Source organism: Chlorocebus sabaeus, chromosome 10 (genome assembly GCF_047675955.1).
Source record: "Chlorocebus sabaeus isolate Y175 chromosome 10, mChlSab1.0.hap1, whole genome shotgun sequence".
In the NCBI taxonomy this organism is placed as follows: domain Eukaryota; kingdom Metazoa; phylum Chordata; class Mammalia; order Primates; family Cercopithecidae; genus Chlorocebus; species Chlorocebus sabaeus.
Window position 1 is genome coordinate 52,239,400 of NC_132913.1, and position 22,073 is coordinate 52,261,472.

The 22,073-nt window shown below is 37.1% G+C and overlaps 1 protein-coding gene and 2 long non-coding RNA genes across 11 annotated transcripts in view; 2 read left to right on the forward strand and 1 right to left on the reverse strand.

The window, feature by feature from the left end:
- Window positions 1–2,226, forward strand: part of LOC103217209 (uncharacterized) — a 104,211-nt gene extending 101,985 nt beyond the window's left edge. For both annotated transcript variants that reach the window (XR_490920.3, XR_012094205.1), the window contains one exon: window positions 2,139–2,226. This is a non-coding gene — a long non-coding RNA (uncharacterized lncRNA). The remainder of the gene's footprint in view (window positions 1–2,138) is intronic.
- The window catches only part of SLC38A11 (solute carrier family 38 member 11), a 57,485-nt gene extending 45,400 nt beyond the window's left edge, over window positions 1–12,085 (reverse strand). Inside the window, exons 1-5 of one of the 5 annotated variants that reach the window (XM_007965183.3) lie at window positions 11,772–12,085; window positions 11,190–11,304; window positions 9,267–9,341; window positions 2,148–2,282; window positions 1,132–1,197 (exon numbers count right to left, since the gene is read on the reverse strand). In XM_007965183.3, the coding sequence (XP_007963374.2) occupies window positions 1,132–1,197; window positions 2,148–2,282; window positions 9,267–9,341; window positions 11,190–11,304; window positions 11,772–11,867 (487 nt within the window). In that variant the 5' untranslated portion in view covers window positions 11,868–12,085. Of the gene's footprint in view, window positions 1–1,131; window positions 1,198–2,147; window positions 2,283–2,832; window positions 3,122–9,266; window positions 9,342–11,189; window positions 11,305–11,771 lie in introns of those variants that run through there. The other 4 variants (XM_073019767.1, XM_007965185.3, XM_007965184.3 and 1 more) reach the window with 4 other exon arrangements.
- Window positions 12,086–12,178: 93 nt separating this feature from the next.
- Window positions 12,179–20,878, forward strand: LOC103217206 (uncharacterized). 4 transcript variants are annotated; one of them, XR_005241538.2, is made up of 5 exons: window positions 12,179–12,284; window positions 15,640–15,735; window positions 15,847–15,916; window positions 17,477–17,545; window positions 19,514–20,878. It is a non-coding gene; the product is annotated as an uncharacterized lncRNA (long non-coding RNA). The 4 variants fall into 4 exon arrangements; XR_012094201.1 differs by having other exon boundaries at window positions 12,244–13,811; XR_012094203.1 differs by lacking the exon at window positions 15,847–15,916 and having other exon boundaries at window positions 12,244–13,811.
- The last annotated feature ends 1,195 nt before the right edge of the window (window positions 20,879–22,073 follow it).

The window sequence follows — 22,073 nt, forward strand, 5'->3', positions numbered from 1 at the left end:
TCTCAAATACACCTTTCTAAATAAAAGAAGCCAGACTCAAAAAAGCTACATATGGTATGATGTCATTTACCTGGCATTTTGAAAAAAGCAAAACTATAGGGAGAGAAATCTCATCAGGAGGTTGGCAGGGGGAGCTGGAGATTAGGGTTTGACAACAAAGAGAAATGGGGGAAACTGGAGGGAGTGATAGAATTGTTCTGCATTATTTTTATTATTTTTAGAGACAGACTCTCTGTATGTGGCTCACACTCCTGGGCTCAAGCAATCCTTTTGCTTCAGTCTCTGGAGTAGCTGGGACTACAGGTGCACGCTACTGTGCCTGGCGTGTTGTTCTGTATTTTGATTGCAGACGTGGTTATATGACTATATGTCTTTGTCAAAACTCACAGAATATAGGTTTTTGGGGTTTTTTTGTTTGTTTGTTTGTTTGTTTGAGACAGGGTCTCACTCCGTTGCCCAACCTGCAGGGCATTGGCATGATCACAGCTCTCTGCAGCCTCCACGTCCTGGGCTCAAGTGATCCTCCCACCTCAGCCTCCGAAGTAGCTGGAACCACAGGTGCAGATACCATGTCCTGCTAATGTTTGCACTTTGTGTACAGATGAGGTTTCACTATGTTGACCAGGCTGGTCTTGAACTTCTGAGCTCAAGCGACCCACCCTCCTCTGCCTCCCAAAGTGCTGGGATTATAGGCGTGAGCCACCTTGCCTGGCCACAGAATATAGATTTTAAAGAGTTAATTTTACTCTATTAAATTATACCTTAATACAAATAATGGGGAAAATAGCCTGCTTGCTTATTTAAGAAATCACATAGTTTAAATACTACATGAAAAAACATTAGCCCAGAGAGCTAATGATATGAAGCATAAAAAATTTAAAATATAAAGTATTCTAAATATATAAATAGTAACAACATTTTTTCAAACAGCTAAATAAGAACTAAATTATGTATAAAAGTAGATTAGAACTTTAAGATCAAAATGGATCACGGAAATTGTGAGATACCTGAAGTAATCCAATAATTTCACTTTCAAATTTTTTATTTATAAATTATTATGAACCATGTTAACTATAAATAACTATATAAAATAAATATATTTAAATCCCCCCAATTTTTATTTTGACTTACCTCCTGGGATTCTTTGAAAAACTTTGCTCAAAGTATCTCCAGCTATTATATTGTAACTTATCATCGCTAAAAACATAATTAAAATAAGAGTCATCAATAAGCCATCACATATTTCATCCTAAATATTTTGAAAGCAATCAGTTATTACTTCCCAAACATTGGCATTACCCTACTCCTTTAAAATGTATATTATGATTACCCATTTGGACAACTTTAAAGATAACTGGACAACAGATCTATGGCAGAGTATCAATTTGTATTAAAATAGGATTTTCTCTTTACAGGTTGATTCATCTCAGAATACCTTTAAGTAGCAAGTTCTGCTAGTTATTAAAAATGCAATTTATTTTGTTGTTAAAGTTCAGTTTCCAAACCTCTTTTCAGGAACACATGTACTGCGTAAAGTGAGGAATAATAATAGAAAACTTTGAAGGCACTAAAATATCCCCTCCATTGAAAAAGTAAGACTTTTTTGGGAAATATATTCTTAGCTTTCTGTGGAGACATATGGAACTAGTGGTTTGAACAACACCTTCCATAGTACTGATTTTTAAAAATGAAGTCAATTTGGCCATTGGCGAATATTAACATTTCATTTTTTAAGAAGTGTTAGGTGACATTCTCACCATTATGGTATAAACTTTAAATAGCACATTGGCCTAGCACATGGCTTCCACAAATCCTTAGCATTTTTTTTTTTAAGTATTAAGCCTTATAAGAAATGTGTTATTTCTCTTATTGGCTCTTTATTCTAGATCATTCAATTTTTTACCAAGTACAGAAAGCCCAAACATTAACCCAGTGAAAATAACCCTCATTTTATTTAAAAGAAATAGAAAATAAATCAAAAGGACCAGAAAGTAAGGAAGAAAATGGTTAAATCAGTAAATATTTAATTTGGAAAAGATTTCAACTGCTATAATGATATTCTTTAAAGACTATTAAAAGTATTTTATTCAGAAATGACCATATGCTTATGCACATAATTGCAATATTTATCTTCACAGTCAACTTACCTATAAAAGGATACAAAAACTGAAGAACAGAGAGGAGGATATACCCTGGAAAGCCGAAGGTTTTATTGACCAAAGACTGGTAGGTGTCTGTTCCGGAGAGGGCCCCTCCTTTTATCAATAAAACGAGGGAAAAGTCTATGGCAAGAATATCAATTAAATAAATGTCAGATTACACATAATACAAATATTTTTCATGCTTTAACTTAATTACCATCGAGAAAAAGGGAAATTTTAAAGAAGCATTTAATTTAATGTTACAGTATTAGCAGAGCCAGGCTAACTTTCTTTTCATAAAACATTACCTTTTATGAAACAGTAATGTTTCCAGTTACATATTTTTCAATCAAGATGCAAATATATACTTAACATACCCATGCAAAGAACAGGGCAGAAAAGAAAACAGACTCAAGTCAAACTGCCAGTGTTCCATTTTACTTTCCTGATGTAACGAATGCAGCAAATATTATCAGATTGAGGCTCAATTGTAGGTATGTAGGTAATCAAATATTTCATAGGTATTCAATGTGTGAAGACTGAGAATTAAAGGTGTGGTAGCATTTAGAAAATAATACATTTAGGAAAGTCAGAGTATTTGTTTTATAATATAATAAAATTAGTAACTTTATTTTATAGTTATTATGGTTAAGAAAGAGACACTCTGTGAAATTTGGCTGTTGAAATTTACATTTGTGGCTGGCACAGTGGCTTACGCCTGTAATCCCAGCACTTTGGGAGGCCAAGGTGGGTGGATCTCGAGGTCAGGAGATGGAGGCCATCCTGGCCAACATGGTGAAACCCCGTCTCTACTAAAAATACAAAACTTAGGCAGGTGTGGTGCCGCACATTTGTAGTCCCAGCTACTTGGGAGGCTGAGGCAGGAGAATCGCTCGAATCCAGGAGGCAAAAGCTGCAGTGAGCTGAGATCCTGCCACTTCACTCCAGCCTGGCAACAGAGTGAGACTCTGTCTCAAAAAAAAAAAAAAAAAAAAAAAAAAAAAAAAAAATTTACATTTTGAGAAACTTCAATTGAAGTTAAAGATAGATATATACAGAAATTACATAATGAAAAGTCAGTCTCCCTCATTGTTTTCATTTAACTCAATGTTTTTTACAGAAAGACACTGCAGTTGTATTTGGTACACAGCTACGCACAATGTGAGATACTTGTTCTCTTTTTTCTCTTTCTCATTTTTATCCATTAAGTAATATGGAAATGCATTAAAATGCAAGTCATTGCAATATGATTTCCCCTTGATTCCCTCCCATGTCAGTGAAACTTCTTTCAACAAGAGCATAAGTGATCTCCAAGTTGATATATCCAATTGATACCTCCTAGACCTCACTCTTATTTGCTCTTTCGGAACACTGTTTTTTGTTGTTGTTGATCATTCTTTGTTTTCTCAACCATTCTCCTTTGGCCTCTGTGACATCTCTTTCTTGTGGTTTTCTTCCTACTTTTTTGGTCATTTATACTCAATTTTTCACCAGTTTCTTTCACTCTGTTCAAGCCCTGGATTCTTGGACTTTTGTTTTCTCACTTTTTTTTTTATTTTTATTTTTTTGAGATGGAGTCTTGCTCTGTCACCCAGACTGGAGTGCAATGGCGCCATCCTGGCTCACTGCAACCTCCGCCTCCTGGGTTCAAACAATTCTCCTGCCTCAGCTTCCTGACCAGCTGGGATTGCAGGTGCCCACCACCATGCCTGGCTAATTTTTTTATTTTTAGCAGAGACGGAGTTTTGCCATGTTGGCCAGGCTGGTCTCGAACTCCTGACCTCAGGTAATCCACCCGCCTAGGCCTCCCAAAGTGCTAGGATTACAGGTGTAAGCCACTGAGCCCAGCCTTTTTTCTCACCCTTCAAGATGTACTAGTGTGATCTCATTTATACTGTGGTTGCAATTTTCATTTAGATGTTAATAACCTCTAAATTTGTGTTTCCAGCTCAGACCCCCTTCAAAACTTTCAGACTTTTACAGCTAGCTGCCTAATAAATATTTTGCCTTGAAGATCTCATAGACATCTTACTTTTAAAATATATAAATTCTAATTTGGTTATTGGTTCTGGAATTTGATTCTCTATCCATATTTCTCCAATCTGTAATTAGTATCAACAGAAACTTGAGAATTTCCCCAGACTTATCTTATTAATCATTAACTTATTTCATTACGTTCTATAGAACGTTCCTGTGGTTACTAAGTCTATTAACGATTGCATCAGAAATATTCAAATGTAGCCCCTAATCTGTAATCTTAACTTGCCTTATGGTAGAGCTTTGGACTTCATAATTTCTTGTCTGGAGTACTGAAATAACCCACTAATAGTTCTTTTATCCACCAATCTGGCCCCCAGCCAAGACACCTTTGATTTCTCCTCCCTACCAAGACATTCTGAGCATTCTCGCTCGACCAGGTGGATCTGGCCATAGATTACTATAAAACTAATTGTGTCTTCTGCTTAAAATATTTCAGGGAGACCCATTAATGCCTTTGGATAAAAATTATTTATTAGCTGTGTGACCTTGGATGAAAGATTTGAGTTCATCTGTAAAGTAAGGCAATATGGCACCCTTGAAGAGTGGTGTGAGGATTATGGTGTTTAAATATCCACCACAATGCCTACTGTCTTATAGAAGCTGAGTGGGAATTTACGCTATTTCTACTTATTTTTGACAAGCTGCATGTGACGGTGGGAAAAGTTATTGTATTTGGAGTCAGATAATAATGATAACCACCATAAACTACTAGCAAATGCTTATACGGTGCTTTTCTGTTTGGTAGGTCTTTTTCCAAATACTTTACAAATACTAATTAATCTTCACAACAACCAGACGTAGGTGCTACTATCATGACCATTTAACAGATGAGAAAAGTGGGGCGTGAAGGTTAAGTAAATTGATCTCTACAGAAGTAGTAAAAGAAGAATCGGGACTTAGGCCCTAGTAGTCTGGCCTCAGAATCCATGCGCTTAATTAAAATCTCAACTCTGTTACCAGTAACTTCAGACCTTGGCTAAGTCATTTTAACCTACCGAAGTCTCAATTTTCTCCTCCAACAAAGTAAAACATGAACACCTACCTCAGAAAGATTTCACATTATATAAAACATGAACACTTACCTCAGAAAGATTTCACATTATGGCTGCATTGTGCTCAGCATCTAGCTCAGGAAGTGGTAATGCTTATCATTCCGTGAAAGGCTTTCCATCTGCCTTTGCAAACCTCTCCAACTTCCTCTCTTTCCATTTGCAAACACCAACCCTGCACTTTGGCCAGACTAAATCATTTGTTCAGTTGCATTTTGCATTCCCACTTTTCCATCTGTTTCCATTTTCTCTGCTAACTCACTTTTTTTTTTTTTTTTTTTTTGATAAATACACAGAGGAAGTGTCTCCTCCTCCCTAGAACATTCCTGCTCTTTTGAGGCTAGGTTAAATGCCAGTCTCTGTCACGTACATATTTTTATTATAGTATTTTTTATGAAGTACTATAATTATGTTTTGTTTTGTTTTTTTTCTGCTTGACTATATTGTGAGATTCAAAAAGGCAGGGATAATGTTTCTCATTGCTATATCTGGCACACCGGTGATCAGTATATATTTGTTGAATGAATCAATGATCAATATAGTAGGATTGCTATATGTCTACCCATCGGATTCCAATTTAATGTGATAAATGACCTAATAAATATATTTTTATTTATTTAATTAATTAATTAATTTATTTATTGTTGAGACTGAGTCTCACTTTGTTGCCCAGGCTGGAGTGCAGTGGTGCAATCTCAGCTCACTGCAACCTCTGCCTCCCGGGTTCAAGCGATTCTCCTGCCTCAGCCGCCTCAGCTTCCTGAGTAGCTGAGACTACAGATGTGAGCCACCACGCCAGTTAATTTTTGTATTTTTAGTAGAGACGGGGTTTCATCATATTGGTCAGGCTGGTCTCGAATTTCTGACCTCAAGTGATCCATGTGCCTCGGCCTCTCAAAGTGCTGGGATTACAGGGGTGAGCCACCGTGCCCAGCCCTAAGAAGTATTAATAGATTTTAAAATATCCTGCAAACACAAAGGACATATCAATAAATTCTACTTCCTTTGCTTAAAATTAGAAACTGCTTCACAAAAAAGTTGAATAATGCCTTGAAGGAAGAACAAGGTTTCACCAGGTAGAGAAGAAAAGGAATGTCAGGCAGGAGGACTATCAATGGGAAGATGGTGTGAAAGCTTATTCTCTCCCTGGGTAACAGAATTCTCTGGAATGGCTGAGAATGTCTGCATGTGACTGTTGGTCACAGTGTGAGAGGGCAGTTAGAATAACTGGAATGAGACTAAAAATGCAGACTATGGCCAACTATGAAGGAATTTACATGCAATATTTTGTTGTTGTTGTTGTTGTCCTTACAGAGTCTCAGAATGTTTTGATTAGGGGAGTTTACAGAGTTCAGCCTGAGGGTTTATAAAAATAATCTGCAGCAGTGTGGAGGACTGATCAGAAAGTAGACAGACGCTGGAGGCAGGAAAACTGAACAGCAGCTCACTGGCCAAGAAGGAGAATCAATGAGCTAGATGCTGAGAATAATGCAGCCATAATGTGAAATCTTTTTGAGGTAGATGTTCATGTTTTACTTTTTTGGAAGAGAAAATTGAGACTTCAGTTGGTTACAATGGCTTAGCCAAGGTCTGAAGTTACTGGCAACAGAGTTGGCATTGATTCTCCTCCTTGATTCTCATTGATTCTTATGTAATTTATATACAATTTATATACTTAAGTCACAGAGAGGAGGCAGCCAATTTCAAAGATGGCATGAGGGCTTGCTGAAGAAGGGTATGGTTGGGATGAGAATGCTGAGCATTTAATAAAAGTTCAAAATGATCACTTAAAGGTAAGAATGTGTTAAGAATTTAGTCAATAATAAATGTAAATGCTTTCATCTGCTTATAAAATACAGGCTACAAATACATTCCCTTAAAAGTTTTAGGTATCTTAAGTATTAATCACTATAATATTTTGATCTCCCTTTAAATATATTATATGCAACTTTTTAAAAAATTCATGAATTAATCTACGTTACTTAACAGATGAATTTTCTTTTAAATCATTTTGTATGCTCAGACAATAAAAATTAATTTACGTTAATCAACAAATTTGATAATCTTAAAGCAAACTAGAATTATTTGCTGTAAATTTTCATAATTCTTTTTGTTCCCCAGCATTTCACAAACATGAAAACAGAACTTAGAAAAACTTGCTTTACTGAACATACCTCATTAGTGGCCTTAAAAGGCAAAATAATAATTCTAGAGGCAAACCACTGATTAATTATAGCTCCAATATAAAGAAAAATTCAACATTATACCCTACATGTAGATTTTGCTCTTAAAAGCCTAATTAAGAAAAAAAAATGAACCAGCCTATATATTTTTTTCAATTTTGTGTGGTCATCCTTTATTAGTTATTTAAGAATTTGGATCGTGCAAGCAAATTTATGAGTTGGTAATTTTCATTAATAAGCAAATTTGCAACATGTGAATTTGCAAAGGACTTCTCACAGTTATTGTTATAGGTTTATATATGGCATTAGTTGAAAAAGTTATTCACATTATGATTTATTCATGTATAATATGATTGGCTTTAGTATACTGTTCATTCTCTTCAAGTCCTGAACTCGTGGATGGCGCATATTTTTAAATTTTTTCTGCCTACCTGTTTACAATGTGTGTAAATGTTTACAATGCATTTAAATAAACAATGGTGATTATGGTGGAAATTGATTATTTGTCAGTGCTGATGGGAAACAGGAAATTTAAGAATGACAGGGACAAATCCTTGAATCAGAATTTTTTTTTTAGTGTAATAAATGCCCCAATAAGTAGACTGCAATTTTTAAACACCAACAACTCTTAATAAGCACAAAATTATAGGTGTTTATGTTATAAATAAAGAGCTGTAATAACTAGAAGCAGTTTAGGTCTTGAGGGTGGGGGGTAGGAAGAAGGCAGGGAGTTCAATGCCTGTCTAGCTCTGAATTTGAAAACGATTTCATGCTTTACTGTCTCTTCGTCAGCCTGAGAAAAAATAGCTGAGTGTTGGGCAGGTCTTGGAAGCCTGAGGTTTTACGAGGGATGGCACCTTGGCAGGATCTCTAGAAGCAGAACTGAGACAGACATTCCTGGGCAAGGGGTCTGTGGATGAAGTACTCCAGAAAAGGGGAATGAGAGGACAGGGCAGGGAAAAGAACTCAGCAAGTACTGCGGTGGTGGAGCACTGGAGCTCCAACCGTACCACACATTGGTCCCTTATGGAGGCAAGGAGACCCCCTTGAGGCTCAGGGCAACACTCACTAGCTGGTATAAGGGCATCTAATCCACCACAGCAGCAACTCCTGTGAGTGGTGTTTGTTTTCGATCATTGCCACCTCTTTCACAGTGATCCTAAGACAGAGGAAAGACGCTGTGTTTGTCATAAGGTGAGATGGTGGGATGACAGGGCGGGGACGAGGACAACAAAAAGAGGAGATGATTATGAGTTGTAAACCCTGCATTTAAATGGGAGAGTGACAAAAGGTGGGTGTGAATGAACTATTTACATGAAGAAGTGGAAGCAGAACAGAAGATGTGATATAGAAGCAACTTATTGCTGCATTTAAAGATAGTAGCGGGCAGCGAGTGTGGGCAGGCATAAGCCAGGTGGGGAGGCTTGATGAGCCCTGCTGGTTGATCACCAGAACTTCAGTTCTACCTCTACAAACAGCAGCTGAATAAGGTTGTTCATTCACATGCACCTGCCCACGAAGTCCTGCTGTCTGCACTTTCAGAGCACAGTCCTCTCTTAGCCTTAATGAAGTTTTAAAATGACTTCCCCATCTACTCCTTTCTGCATAAAGTGAAAAAGGCACATGAAAAGGATTTAGGCTTGGTAATATATAATACTCTTCTACGTTTTCTAATCTGTTTAAAGGATTAGTAGGAAAAGTAAATCTCCTCAGGCATAAATGCTTAAATTCTTTAGGATTCTTTGATGCACTTTCTAATTAACTAGGAAATTCAGTTGCAGCACATGTGTGTGTGTGTGTGTAGTTATTGCACAATTGAAGTTGCAGATATAAGAAATTATATAGTATTTTACCTGTAACATATGAAACCCAGAATAAAAGCAATATTCCCAAAGGAAACCCAGCTTGCTTCATTGAATAAGGCAATCCTGAAAAAACATAAAATGCCCCACCCCTCACATTAACAAGAAAGCTAGAAATACAGAAACTCCCCCCTTCAATTTCTGCATATAATAGGTAAAGTCAATTTATAAACTTATATGACATACTTGTAAGTTGCACATAGGACAGTATTAACATTAAATGTTAGGCATTAATACTTATTTCAGAATAAAATGTTATTAGCTTAGGAACAAGTCAAGAGAGCAAGTTTATGAGGTGATGGAATAAGAATTAGAAAGCAGCAAATGAAAAACAAATGCCAGTTCACACAAATAACGTTTACTTCAGGGTAAGAGTGACACAGCCCTGGAATATGTGGAAAGTCATTACCTCAAATCCTTTCCTACCTGCTAGCCAAGAAAGCAGAGTGGATAATAAGGAGCACAGAAGGGTTATGGAATATTAAGAAAGACAGACTCTGGAGTCAAAATGGGGCTACTATGTAGGAAAAAAATGAGAGAAAAATGAGAAGGCGAAAGTATTTTTTATAATGCTGACAAGGGTACGTATAATTATTTCTTGTAATTTTGGGGAAAATGGGCAACTTTAGGTTATGGACAATAAAATATCTAAAACACACACAGTTAGAATATTTGCAGCCAAGATTTTTATTCTCTGAAAAGTTTTCCCTTAAAGAAAACAAGCCGCTGAGCAGGATTCAGTGGTACTGTTTAGCATTGCTGACATGGCTTAGCTTAGCATATTCACATCAGGAATTAGCTCTAGAATTCTTCTAAGTACAGCTGCCCATACCTTCACTGCACATGGAGGTAGAATTGTAAACAAGCCTTTGTCCCTGTTTCCTTCTACTTTATCTCAGGTAATGCCATTTTATGTATCATTTGGAGAAAAAAAAAAAAGACTATCCATAGAAAAACGTAAAATCAGGAACCACATTAACTTGTGAAAAGTAAAGGTAACTCAAGAGTAAGAAAAGTAGCTCAATCCAGATAAATGTTTAGTTTTCAGAAGATGATGACAGAGACAAAAATGTCACAACTTTATAAAACCTTGTATTCTCAAAAAGTATTGCATTTTGCAGGATTTTGTTTTCTTCTTGTCTTTTCTGAGATAGAGTGTTTTCAGGTACCAAAAAGAATAATAACCACTGAAAATATAGCTGCTTTTATTACTATAATGCAATACACTTTTAACTTTTTTCAGAAAATTTCCCTTGCTTCTAATACAATGGGAAAATCTGAGCTATTTATTTCTTTTAATTCTGATTTTATGGCTCCTTTGCTAGGAAAATTATATGCATTTTCAATGAACAAATTTGCATTGTTGACTAAATGATATTTAAAATTAATATATTGTAATAATTTTGTACTTTAAAATTTAACATTGTATAGATAGGTAAAGAATGTATGAATTTAATTTTTCATAAGATTGGTATGTTTTCATATTAAACTCTTCACCTCCAACATTTACAAATATCTGGAAGTTTTATACTTCTAGAAGGTTAAAGAAAGATGATTCAAATAATGATGGACTCTTCAGTAAGTGGAAAAAATACATTAGGTAACATTAGCAATCAACCACACAGCCTACAGAAAAAAGATTCACCACCGCCCATATGCAGTTTCACCTTAATCTACCACAAGTGGAAGATGCTCTTAACTGTGGAAGTAGTGTGAATTACAGCCCCATCTTCAGCATAAAAGAGACACACACATACAGTTACACTAGAAAAAAAGGAAGGCTTTTATGGAAGAAAATTACCAATTTTCTTAAGTCTTTTTTTCTTTAAAAATAATTAATGAACACTAGCAGCATAGCGAGTCTTAAATTTTGCCCTTTCACTTAAAATTTAAACCAAAACAAAATACACTTACCTATTATACCAGATCCTATAATCGAGTTGACAACATTAAAAAGAGCAGCAGACTGACAGGTTTTCTCTTTATACTCATGTTCAGAAACAAGGGTTTCTCTGTCATCTAGATCTCTCTATTTTAATAGATAAAATAGCAATTACAAGCAAATACTAGCTCAGAAAATTAGAAAAGTAACAAATATGTAATGCAGGATACTAGCACGATATTTCTAGTAATAATAAGTAATGTCACTAATGAAAATAAAATAATGCCAGGATAACAGTAATAAAGAATAACAATAATGGCTAGTAATTCAACAGAGCTTGGTAAGCTAACTCCATCCTAAAATTTCCAGATTACAGCTGCCCCAGCTGCTAAGTACAGAATCTGTTAGGAATTCAGTGATGTGATTCTGTGAAATTAAAGTGCCTGCTAAGGAAAAAAAAAAAACAAAGTCAGATTAAGGCAAAACTTTTTCCCCCAGAGAACTTTTCGCGGTGCTAAACCAAGAGCCCAGGTGAAGGTAGGTGACCTGACCTGTTGCAAGGTGAATGAAATTTCCAGAAAACTGGCTTCAGACCGCCCAGTTGCTAGTTTTACCTGCGGTGGGATGACAGGGTCCTGCCTCTGGTAGCCCATGGCTGCGCGGTTGTCCTGAGCAGGTAGAAGATGCTGGGGCCGAGTCCCGACTCGCATCCCGCCAGCCTCCTCCGCCACCTCGCACACAGCCCAGGTACGCGTGCGGCCGCAGAGCTGCAGGGAGCCAGTTCCACCGGCGCCCCCTGCCCCGTCGGCAGGCCGCGAGGGCTGCAGCCCCAAGATCTCTAGGCTGTGGCAGCTTGGGGCGCTTTTCCACCTGAGTTCGCCCAAATACAGTTTTCCTCCGGATGCGGAGATGCTGCAGGATGTTTCTGATCCGGGCTGCCCTGTCTCCCCGCCTCCCGCCTCCACACCCCCGCCTTCCTCAGAGAACAGCGAGAGCTACTCTTCCCCGGAGCTGCAGAGGACAACTTGTTCCACCCACGCTGCCCTGCCTAGATTGCACAGAGTTATGACCGCCTCGTTGCAGCCCGTTCCTAAATTAGCTACGCCTTTGCTGGGTCCGAAATCCAGGTAAGAGAGCAGAAGCACCCTTGGACCCGTGGGGCATCTTCCCTATTAGCATCTCCTCCTCGCAACACCTTTTCAATGGCAGAGACGACGGGTGAAAATTTGGGACTTTTATTGTAAATGGAAATGGAAAGATTCATAAGAAAATGAATAGCAAAACAAAAAACTTTCCTAGGGTATTAGCAAACTTGACTACTGAGCATGCTTTGGTCAAACGCTTTCTGGTAACTTTTTAGAAAAAGGAGCCATAGAGAAAATGAAGGTGGATTGTTAATGGATTCAGGTAATGAACCTTGAAGAGGGAAAGAGGAGTACAAGGGTTTGGAAAAGGGATGGCACCTACAGTGTCTGAGCTAGAAGGAATCTTCAGTGACCTTCTATACATTACAGATGAAGCAACAAGTCCAGAGAGTATTCAATATCAGAGACAGAATGCATAAGACAACAGTTTCAGGGGCAGTAAGAGGGGTGATATGCCATCATACTTACCAAATTCTGCCTTCCCTTGATATCCACAGGGGGTTGGTTCTGGGACCCCTGCAGATACGAAAATCCTTGTACGAAAATCCTTGATACGAAAATCCGTGCTCGGGTCCTTGATACTAAACGGCATAGTATTTACATGTAACCTAGGCACATTCTCCAGCATACTTTAAATCATCTCTAGATTATTTATAATACCTAATACAATGTAAATGCCATTTAACTAGTTGTTATACTGTATTGTCTAGGAAATAAGAAAAAAAGTCTGTATGTGTTCAGTATAGACACATCCATCCTAGCCCTAAGTACATTTTTGATCTGGGATTGGTTTAATGCATGGATGCAGCACTGGGGATATGGAGGCCAACTGTACCTAATTAAAGAGGTTCTGTTTCATACGTATTTACTTATAATTATGAAAAAAAATTAAAACCGTGGGAAAACACTTATAAACTTTATATACACTCTGCCATCAAATTAACAAATGTTAACATGCTGTCATATTTTCTTCAAATTGTAAAAGTAAACATAATGTCACAATAGGAACCCCCTTGACCTTCTCCATTCCTTTCCATAGACCTTCAGCCCTGGAGTCATCGGTTCAAGTTAGTGTTATCTTTGCTATTCATGCTTTGTATTTTAATCCGTTCATTTATAGCCATAAAAAATATATAACATTGGCTTTTGTGTTTTCAACATTTACGAAGATGGTACCATATTGTACATGTTATTTTTCCACTGGCATTTTTATTTTCAGCATGTATGATGTAGATATATGCAGATACGCTTTTGTTTTTCATTTTATCTAACAGTTAAGTCAGCCTTACCCCCACTGAAAGATAGTAAGGTTGTTTCTCATTTTACACTCTTACGGAGCATAAAAGTGACAGTTTCTCTAGCTGTAGAAGTGTTATGTAGTAGGTCATGCGCACTTGCAACTTTGTTAATTTTCTTTTTCTTTTTCAAGCGGAGTTTCAGTTTTGTTGCCTAGGCTGGAGAGCAATGGTGTGGCCTCTGGTCACTGCAACCTCCGCCTCCTGGGTTCAAGTGAGTATCTTGCCTCAGCCTCAGGAGTAGCTGGGAATACAGGTGCCCACACCACACTCTGCTAAGTTTTTATATTTTTAGTAGAGATGAGGTTTCACCATGTTGGCTAGGCTGATCTTGAACTCCTGATCTCAGGTGATCCACCTGTCTCAGCCTCCCAAAGTGTTGAGATTACAGGTGTGAGCCACTGTGCCTGGCCTTCATTAAATATTTTTAAATTGCTTTGCAAATTGATAACATGAATTTCACTTCTACCAACAGAGGTGAAATTCTTGTTTTTCTACATTGTCTGCAACACCAGGATTTACTTAATCTATTTTTTAAGTTTCATTGTTCTGCTAGATTTTTAAGTGGTGTATAATTATTGTATAAATTTGTATTATCCTAATTTACATTGAGATGGAAGATATGTTACATACTAGTTAAATATTTCCATTGTTCTCTTTGTGAATTTCATTTTTTTTTTTTGCCCGTTTGATTTTGGTTGTAATTTTTTTCTATTGATTTGTAAGCATAATTTATATATTTGGGGTGGCAACCTTGTGTCATTTATATGTTTTATACGTATCTTTTCCCAGCCTCTCTCTTTTAAATTTTTTTAATTCTGTGAAGTCACAGTTTTAATATTAGTAATCTTAATCCTGATACAAGTGCATTGAGAAGTAAAAATTATAACCCTATTTTACTCAAAAAGAAAAAAAATAGATGCAGAAATTCCAAGCAAACTGTTAACAAGTTGAACCTATCTGTTCACAAAAAGTTAACAATATCATTAAAAAGTTGAATATAGCCCAACTATGAAAGGATGGCTTAATTAAGAAAAAAGTTCATAAGTATAATTTCCAACATTAACAGGTAAGAAAAAACCATGTTATTATTTCACTATATTCAGGAAAAACACTTGATAATGTTGAATTCTTGATTTAAAAAAACTTTGTAAATCAAAATATAATACAACTTCCTGATAGTGATAAACTGTAGCAAAATATTTTCATTACGAAGAAATTTTGGAAGCATTCCTATTTAATCAGAAGTGAAAAAAAATCAATGATTGTGACTTTTATTTAACTTGATGTTGGAGTTCCTAGTCTAAAGTAATAAGAAATAAAAGACAAATCAGAGGTATGAGAATTGGAAAGCTAAAATTAAAACTGTCATCATTTTTAGATGATAAAATTGTTTGTATAGAAAAATACAAAATAATCTAAGAGAAAAAAATTAGAAATAGAGAATTTAGAGAGCTTATTAGCATAGATTAGACTAAAAATATATTAATTTCTCTACAGCAACAGCAAACAACTAGATATTGTAATTAAAAAGTATATAATAGTGTCAGAGAATATCTAATACTAAGAAATAAATCCAACCAAGGAGAAAAATGTACACAGTCCCTTCAAAAAAAAGATAACAATCAAGATACATTATAGAAGGCCTAAATAAATTGAGAGATATACCTTATGCATGAATCAGAAAAAATATTCTAAAGATATCGAATCTGACCAAGTTGATCTATTGATTAATACCATTATTTTCACCACTACATTGACCACAAATCTCTGTCAAAACCTTTCCTTTCTGTTTAGTTACAAAAGAAAAATCTTTGTTCTTTAAAAAGTAGAAAATAAAATAAAAAGGATAAATTTTAAATGTTCAGTTATTTCCACTCCCAGGGATAACTTTATTTTAAAGATTTTTTTCAATATATCAGGTTGGTACAAAAGCAATTGCAGTTTTTGCCATTAAAGTAATGGCAAAACCTAATATTTTGCACCAGCCTAATATTATATGTGTTTCTGTATGTATGTGTTGTTCTTTTTTCTTTTTGTAGATGATAGGCTCCGTGGTGGTCTTAAAATACATCCACCAATTCTCTGACATCCTCTCTTCAAGAAGTGGAGCTTAATTCCCTTTCCTTTGAGTGCAGGTATGACTTACTGACTTGCTTCTAATGAATAGCATATGACAGAAGTGATGTGTGTACATTCTGATACTAAGTCATGAAAGTCATTGTGAATTCTGCCTTGTTCTCATTCAGACCACTCTGGGAGAAACCAATGGCTATGTCATGGGGAAATTCAAACCACCTATGGAGCGAGGCTCACATGGTGAGGAAGTAAAGCCTCTTGCCAATACCAAGCGAGTGAGATATACTAAAAGGGGATCCTCCAGCCCCAATCAAGTTTTCATATGACTGCAGCCCCTGCCAGCATCCTAACTGCAACCTCATAAAAGACCCTAGCAATAGCCAAGTGTGGTGGCTTATGCCTGTAATCCCAGCACTTCGAGAGGCTGAGGCGGGCAGGTCAGCTGAGGTCAGGAGTTCAAGATTAGCCTAGCCAACATGGTGATACCCATCTCTACTGAAAATACAAAAATTAGCTGGGTGCGGTGGCATATGCCTGTAGTCCCAGCTACTTGGGAGGCTGAGACAGGAGAATCACCTGAACCCAGAGGCAGAGGTTGCAGTGAGCCGAGATCGTGCCACTGTACTCCACCCTGGGTGACAGAGTGAGACTCTGTCTCAAAACAAAAAAGACCCTAGCAAGGACCCCTTAACCAAACTGCTTCCAAAGACGGGGCCAACAAAAATGTGACATAATTTGTTTTTTTAGGCCACTAGGTTTTGGCATTATTTGTTATACACCAATAGATAACTGATATAGGCTCATTCTATACATATTTTTGATGATCTTTTTAAAAGAACTTTTTCTTAATTTCATAAATATTTAATATAATTTCAAAATATTATATTCTCAATGAGAAAACTCAACAAAGAAAGAGACAGACACATAAAATGACTAACAATCCTCCCATGCAGAGAGGTAAACAGAGTTAACATTTTAGAACCCTACAGTTTAGTCAGATTATACAGTATTTAGTTTGTTGAAGTGCATATTCACATGCACAAAAATAGTTTTATTGAGTCTGTCTTAGCCCCAGACAGAGGCTGTGGGAAGTGGACTTTCACAAATATAGAGAGTCCTAATTTGAGCTTTTTATCAAATTATACAATTATGTAGATCATATACTAAGCCTTTGTAGAATTATTATGTTTCATTATTATTTGGTTACAGTCCAGGCGAGGTGACTTCCAAGGGTACCTAGCTCTCTTAGAAATAATAAAAGAAGGCTCTAGCTTGGCAGACATTCGAGTTTAGAAAGCTCTTCCTGATGTCTAATCTGACTCCTTTCTGATATTATTAAAGTCCAAATTTGGATGAGACTAGAGACAATAACTTTCAATCCATATCTCTAGGAAAGAGTGACTTTTTCCTCAACCCTAGAAATGAGTCTGTAAGAGGAGTGCTTTTTTCCTTCTGTGAAAAACCGGATGCTTGACATCCTCCACAGTATTGGGTTATTGGCCTCATTGCTATAACAAACAGAGCACCAATATGTAGCGTTTCAAACAAGATGGACCTTACTTTCTGTCTTTTTAAATTTTCCACAGGTAGGTGTTCTCAATCTTTATTGGAAAGTCTTCTCTAATATGTTCAGCTAAATAATCAAAATATATCTTTTTTAGGATTAATCACTTTAAACATCATTTTTGTAATTGACGTGTTCTATGTATTACTCATGAAACAATACCTTATTTGTGTGGTACCATATTATTATTATTGCTTAATTAAGGCATTTTCATGTTTTCTAACTGTAATTATTAGAATTCTGCAAGTCTGCTACAGTGACATTTCTGGTTAGGAGTCAGCGTGGATGGGGCACTGAGCAATAAGGTAAGTTTTACTGTGTGAGTGAGCCCTGGTTTGCCCAAGATAGTTTTCATTTAGGCTTCCTGTCCCAATGTAATCATAAGTAGCATTGTATTAATCCATTCTTGCATTGCTATAAAGAAATACCTGAGACTGGGTAACTTATAAAGAAAAGAGGTTAATTGACTCATGGTTCTGCAGGAGGTACAGGAAGCATAACACTGGTATCTGCTTCTTGGGAGGACTTGGAAGCTTAAGGTCATGGCAGAAGGCAAAGCAGGAGCAAGAGAGCTAGAGAATTGCTCTACACTTTTAAACAACCAGACCTCAAGAGAACTTACTGTGGCTAGGACAATACCATGGGGAATGGTGCTAAACCATTCATGAGAAATCTGCCCCCATGATCCAATCACCTCCCACCAGGCACCACCTGCAACACGGGGATTACATTTCAATATGAAATTTGGGTGGGGACACACATCCAAACTATATCAAGCATCTTCGTCATTCTCAGAAGTGTCCCTGTTTGGATGATAGGTTACAATATCATGCTACCTATGGGGTAGGATGGCGGCACCTATGGGGTAGGATGTGGGAACTATGGGGTACTAATCTCACCTAATATGTACTTAACACTTCACATTTATCTCTTGTGGTATTCAAGTTGAGAAAGGATGCAGATTTTAAAGACATGTGCTTTGGGTTATTTAGTTAGTATAGTGTATTGGGAGCTCAGGCTCTGGAATCAGAAAAAAAAAAACTGAGTCTGAATCAAAGTTCAAGAGATCTTGGCAAGTTGCTTTATTCTTTGAGCCTTAATGTACTTATTTGTAAAAAGGGAAAACTAAGAGCACCTCTCTCAAAGCAGTAGTTGTGGGAATTAAATGAGATAACCTATTTTTTAAATTATTCATAATAATTGTACATATTTATGAGGGGCAGAGTGATATTTGATACATGTATACAATGTTTAATGATCACATCAGGATAATTAGGATATCCATCACCTCATTTATCATTTATTTGTGTTATGAGCATTCAAAATCCTCCCTTCTATCTTTTTGAACATAGATAATAAATTGTTACCTATAGCCACCCCCCAGCATGATAGAACAGTAGAACTTATTTCTTCTACCTAGTAATTTTGGAGATGACCTAGACTTCTGTTAGTTTCCTAAAGCTGCTGTAATAAAGTATCATAAACTGGGTGACTTAAAACAACTGAAATTTATTGTCTCACAGTTCTGAAGGCTAGGAGTCCCAAATCAAGGCATCAGCAGAGCCATGCTCCCTCTGAAACCTACGGGGGAGAATCCTTGCTAGCTTCTTGTGGTTGGCCTGCAGATGCAACACTACAATCCTCCATCTTCACATGGCATTTTCCCTGTGTCTCTGCACACTGTTCCCTCTGTGCATGTCTTGTCTGCATCTGAGTTCAAATTATCCTCTCGATTTTTTTTATTAGGATACCTATCATATTGGATTAGGGTCTACCCTAATGGCCTCACCTTAACTTGACTACACCTGCACCTACATCTGTTTCCATAGAAGGTCACATTCTGAGGTAGTAGGGGTTAGGACTTCAACATACCTTTTCAGGGAGACACAATTTAATCCATAATACTATTTTTAAAGTATTTAGTTATTTGCTTGGCCTATAATAAGCTCTCATTGATGTTTTCTGCTGATATATCCAAACAGAAAAACACTTTGTTAGGCCAAAATCATATAAGATAGAGGGAATTTTGGTCACTGCAAGAGAAACTGCTATTTGACTTTAAACATTTATTTTTCCTTCCTCCACCCTGAGAGAGATTCTGATTTTGGTCTTGACTGTGGCTACCTGGAAAGAGAACTGATATGTACATCCTTACTTGTAACTGGTTGTGGTCACACAGCTAAGTTTGACCAAGAAGATGCAGGTGGACCGTAAGTCCTTAATGAGAAGGAAAATAATGCCTTACCTTTCTTTTGCTCCTTCTCACTGGCCAGAATGAACGAAGATGGCTGAAGCTGGAGTTTTTCTCTGAAGCAACCACCTTCGACAGGCATCATGTCGAAGATGCCTGAGTAATACGACAGAGGGGATCTGGGTCCCTGGTGGATGTTCCAGATCTGGGTGTTCATGGTGATATGAGAAAGCAGTAAACTTCAGTTTTGCCTAAATAGCTGTTACTTGGGGCATTCTGTCATTTACGGACAAATCTGACCTGGATTAATATACTCCGCTGGGTACCAAGACTGATCTAATAGTCAAAAAGGTTTCATTCCGTCTAGATGTTTCTCTAGAACAGGACCTAAAGTTCTTTAACTGAATTTCTTACGGAAGTAATAGGAGAGTTCCTTGTGCTTCGTTAAATGCTGTATTGGTAAATATATATGATTTACAATTATATGCAAATATAATAAGCTATAAATCATTGGATTCTGATATTTTTAGTTTAGTCTCATTAATGAACTGCTAAGAAATCTTGGATAACATATCTAGAATAATACTCTCTCTCTCGAATGTGGTATGGATCCTTCTCTGTATCCTGTGTTGTTGGTCTCATCCATATATCCGTAAGTGTCTGGTCAGCATGGCTGTCGAAGGTTTACTTTGGGACTTACAGAGAATTCTTAGTCTTTGATCATTAACCTGAGGACTGACCCAGCAAAACTGAAGCTCTGACTGACTTGAGTGTACTCTCAGCATCTTTCACTTTACCGCCTGTATTCTCTGCATATGTGATAGAGAATATAATTTTAAAGTCTGTGTGGAAAAAAGTACTTCTACTGGAAATCCAAACTGAAATTCGATCCTTCTTTTTTTCAGCTCATGATATTTTCTTTGTGAGATCATGTACCATTTCCTGGCTCCAGAAGCTGGAGGAGGTGACTGTTACAGCTTAATCATTTTGTCAGAGGCGTTTGAACCAGAGTAACTCCATCTTGAATAGGGGCTGAGCAAAATGAGGCTGAGACCTACTGGGCTGCATTCCCAGAGAGTAAAGGCATTCTAAGTCACAGGATGAAATAGGAGGTTGGCACAAGATACAGATCATAACGACCTCACTGATAAAACAGGTTGCATTAAAGAAGCCAGCCAAAATCCACCAAAACCAAGATGGCCATGAGAGTGACCTCTGGTTGTCCTCACTGCTACACTCCCACCAGCGCCCTGACAGTTTACAGATGCCATGGCAACATTGGGAAGTTACCCTATATGGTCTAAAAAGGGGAGGCATGAATAGTCCACACCTTGTTTAGCATATCATCAAAAAATAACCATAAAAATGGGCAATCAGCAGCCCTTAGGGCTGCTCTAAGGAGTAGCCATTCTTTTACTCCTTTACTTTCTTAATAAACTTGCTTTCACTTTACTCTATGGGCTCACCCTGAATTCTTTCTTGCACAAGATCCAATAACTCTTAGGGTCTGGATTTGTACCCCTTTTCTATAACATCTTCATGCCAGCTATAATGTGAATAACATGATGCAAGACAGTAGGTAAGCAAACTGTGATTATCTTCAAATAGTATCAGCTTTTATCACTCACTAATAAATATGCCCAAAACACACCCAAAGTGACGAGGTAGAAGAACCAAAATTGGGGGCTGGGTACCGTTTAGTATCTTTTAATCAATGTGATCTATGAAGGTTACACTAGAATAAGTAAGAGCTCATTTACCGATTTTGATCTTTTTTCTTCTTTTATTTTATTGAAGTTCCCTTTGCATTATGTCATCCCTGTATCAGTTCAATTTGGCCTGGAGAAAGGATATTGTATACCCTTTGGATGGGTTGGCCAGGAAGACCAGATTCTGGCAAGATAGTACACTTGACAGTGACAACTAAAGAACATGCAACCTGGGGCACAGAGTAGGGTGGAACCTTGGCAGTGGAAGTATTAGGGACAACTGTGACTGTGTATCCTCTCCCAGCTACAGCAGTGCCTTCTTATACATGATGTTTGCCGGAAATACTCTTCGCCACAAAGAAGGGCAGTGGTGCTAAAATCAGGAAGTGGGAGCAAAGGGACCAAAAAGACTTTGTGGCCAGAGCCAATATTGCCCATAGTGTAGAAATATGAGGTTGGCAAACTTTCCCCAAATCTCTGAATCTGACTTAAGTCTCTTTCTTTCTGATCTTGGGTAATTTTGTTTACTTCTAAAATATAGCACTCAATCCTTTATTGCATGCTGTAGCTAAGTATCGTCATATCTGTGGGAATGGTAAGCTTATTGTGGGAAAGGATCACATTTATGTTGCTGTTGATGAAGATTTTTTTTCCCACTGAACCTAGCATAGTGATTCACACAGTCACTGCCGCTCATTAAAAATGTTCCAAATGGAAGAAACAATCCAAACAGGAATTAGCAACTAAAAAGCCTTGTTGTTAAGTGTCAATAAATTTCATGTGGACAGCAATAAGGACCATCAGGAGAATATTTAAGTAATGAAATTATGATGTTCATTTGCCTCTAGGGCTTCTAAGAGACTGAGAAAAGCCTGGCTCATCTCCATTTACTAATGCAACCAGAATATTTTGAAAAATACATTTTAGAAAAGA